This window comes from Palaemon carinicauda, chromosome 43 (assembly GCF_036898095.1).
Source record: "Palaemon carinicauda isolate YSFRI2023 chromosome 43, ASM3689809v2, whole genome shotgun sequence".
NCBI lineage: Eukaryota > Metazoa > Arthropoda > Malacostraca > Decapoda > Palaemonidae > Palaemon > Palaemon carinicauda.
The window spans coordinates 17,628,926-17,631,425 of record NC_090767.1 but is presented as its reverse complement, the minus strand read 5'-3'; the positions used below and the strand labels follow the sequence as shown (position 1 = coordinate 17,631,425).

Sequence of the window (2,500 nt, the reverse complement as noted above, 5' to 3'; positions counted from 1 at the left end):
ATTAGATGAACTGTTACAGTATCTGAGGAAAACAATGCACACTATGCAAGAGGTGTGGGGACTACCCTTAAATCTCGCTCTTGTAACAATTCTGTGGATGAATAAACCAGAGGTTATAAGCAACATCACCACTGAAGCTGAGCTCTACTGGCAATTTTACCTTTTGTCTTGCTCAAAATTAGAGGAGCGTTTGGCAAGAAACCTGCTCACAGCTCACTTGCCACCAACTTTTTTAAAGATTCACATAAAGCGTGCCTTAGAAAAACTATGTCAGGAATCATTCAAAGCATTACAAAGAGATGAAATCAGAATTCCAGAATCCATCATCAATAATTTGGCTGCCTTTTGTCATAGTTTGGGATTGCCAGCCGAAGAGCTAACTGGCGCCTTCCTAAAGAAAGTGACCACTTCCCAGGGCTTCTTTCATTACAGTTTCCCTCATAAAGGGATGATGGAATTCATGGCAGCTCTGTCTTTCCCTATGAAATTGACAAACCAATGCTGGGACCAATCTGTAAACACAGCCACACCTACAAAGATCTTTGAAATGCTTCTTGGAGGGAGTCTCCCTGAAAACCTTCACAAATATCAAAATATGCTGATACAGATGATCAGCCTATTGCATATAGGTGACGAGGACGAGATGAAGGTGTCAGAAGATGCCAAGATTGAGGCACTGGAACTCCTAGTAAGGTCGGGAGTGAACGACAAAGACTCTGCCCTAAGAGTCTTGAAGAATATCAAATGTGATCATTCTTCTGCAAGATGGATAGCACAGAGGTTCGAGTTGTTTGATAAGGACACCACAATTAGAGATCATACAATTGATGCGTACATTGCCCTCCTTAGAGCCACAGATGCCCCTCTCCCAAACAGAGAGGGAATTAAAATCAGAATATTCCTTTATGACACTGATGGGTTAGTTGAACTACAAAGGCAACTTAGCCGGCATCTCATCTACCCATCAAGAATAAATCTATATAACCATTACAAAGGAGATTCAGAGCCGACCGTAGAAGAGAGAGAGTCAATCAAGAATCTACTCACCAATGAGTAAGTTATTATTATTTGACAGTTATTTTGAACATTATAAAAATACATATTATAATCAAATATCTGTATAACAATACAATGTTACACGATCATACATACAAATCCACATGCACACACATATAGGCCTACTAATAAAGACAGAGAGAGAGAGAGAGAGAGAGAGAGAGAGAGAGAACTCATAACGTTTAGTATAACAATCAACTTGAGTCTTGTAAACAATATATTTTATATTGTCAGTATCATCATTATCATCATTGTCACAATTAGACTCATAATAAGTCGGCTAAACATCAAAAAGTCCCGATTTTACTTTTCTCATTTTTCGGTGATATTGATTTCCATATTTTACGAAATTACTCTTTTTCACTTTTCGTTTTCGTCATCATCATCATCATCATCATAATCATAATCATCATCATCATCATCATCATCAACTTGATAATAAAATTCCCAATCAAATCCAATAACTATTTCTTTCTTTTCTTTTCTTCTCTTTGGAACAGTTGTGAGTTTTACAGAGGCATCTGGGACCCAACGTTCCAAATCCCTACAAATATTAGAAGACTCTATGTCAGGTTCAAGGACCATCCCAGCCTCGACGCCTTCTGTCAATCTTTGGAAAAGACAAAAAAGCTTATTGGAGATTTACGTAAGTAATAATAATATTATTTTCTCTGTTCCTTTCCTCCGAGGGACATTACAATACCTGGCCTCCTTTCCCTCATCCTCATCCTGTCATTCAGTCTGTTAATATCGTTGTTATCACTATTAATATCATTGTTAACATCATTATTATCATCATTATTACTCTATAGATGTAGAACATTATATTCAGAGGTCTCAATCAGGTTTTATTTTCACAAAAAGAAAATATTCTTTTCATCTGATTTAAATTTGATATAAAAGCTTTCGATGATAAGTGTTAATTTCTTTCCTTCCATATATTAAAAGGAAATGTCTCTTATCTATGGCGTTGATTTAATTAATAATGATAGAAATGAATCAAAATGATCATGATTGTAATGAATAGGAAACTGATATCGGCACTAGTCATAGTCAGATGCGTCTCCTCCTGACTCCGCCTCCTTCCTGCGCTGATTGGTTCTCTACAAGGATGTGGGTGGAGTTATCCGAACGGGAGAACCAATCAGCAAAAGGAAAGTGAAAAGGTTTCGGCCAATGAAATTGGGCCAATTAAATGAAGCTGAGTTGTTATTGGCTGAGGTGATTTAGATAGTTCGTAATGTGAGAGTTTCATGAGGAGACTGATGACTCTTCTTATGCGAGCGGCTACAATGGTCGCTTGCACACACACACACACAAACGCACACACATTAGTTCTTTTGCCTCTAACTTCGTTGTTGCAGTTTTTATTACTATTATTATTATTATTATTATTATTATTATTATTCCCATTTGACCTTTTCCTTTAGAATCTTAAGAAAGA

At 36.8% G+C, this 2,500-nt stretch overlaps 1 protein-coding gene across 1 annotated transcript in view; it reads left to right on the top strand.

The window, feature by feature from the left end:
• The window catches only part of LOC137633734 (uncharacterized), a 17,478-nt gene extending 15,768 nt beyond the window's left edge, over positions 1-1,710 (top strand). Inside the window, exons 2-3 of the mRNA XM_068365980.1 lie at positions 1-1,053; positions 1,557-1,710. The exon at positions 1-1,053 is cut by the window's left edge and continues 1,365 nt beyond it. Coding sequence (XP_068222081.1) covers positions 1-1,053; positions 1,557-1,710 — 1,207 coding nt within the window. The remainder of the gene's footprint in view (positions 1,054-1,556) is intronic.
• Positions 1,711-2,500: the final 790 nt, after the last annotated feature.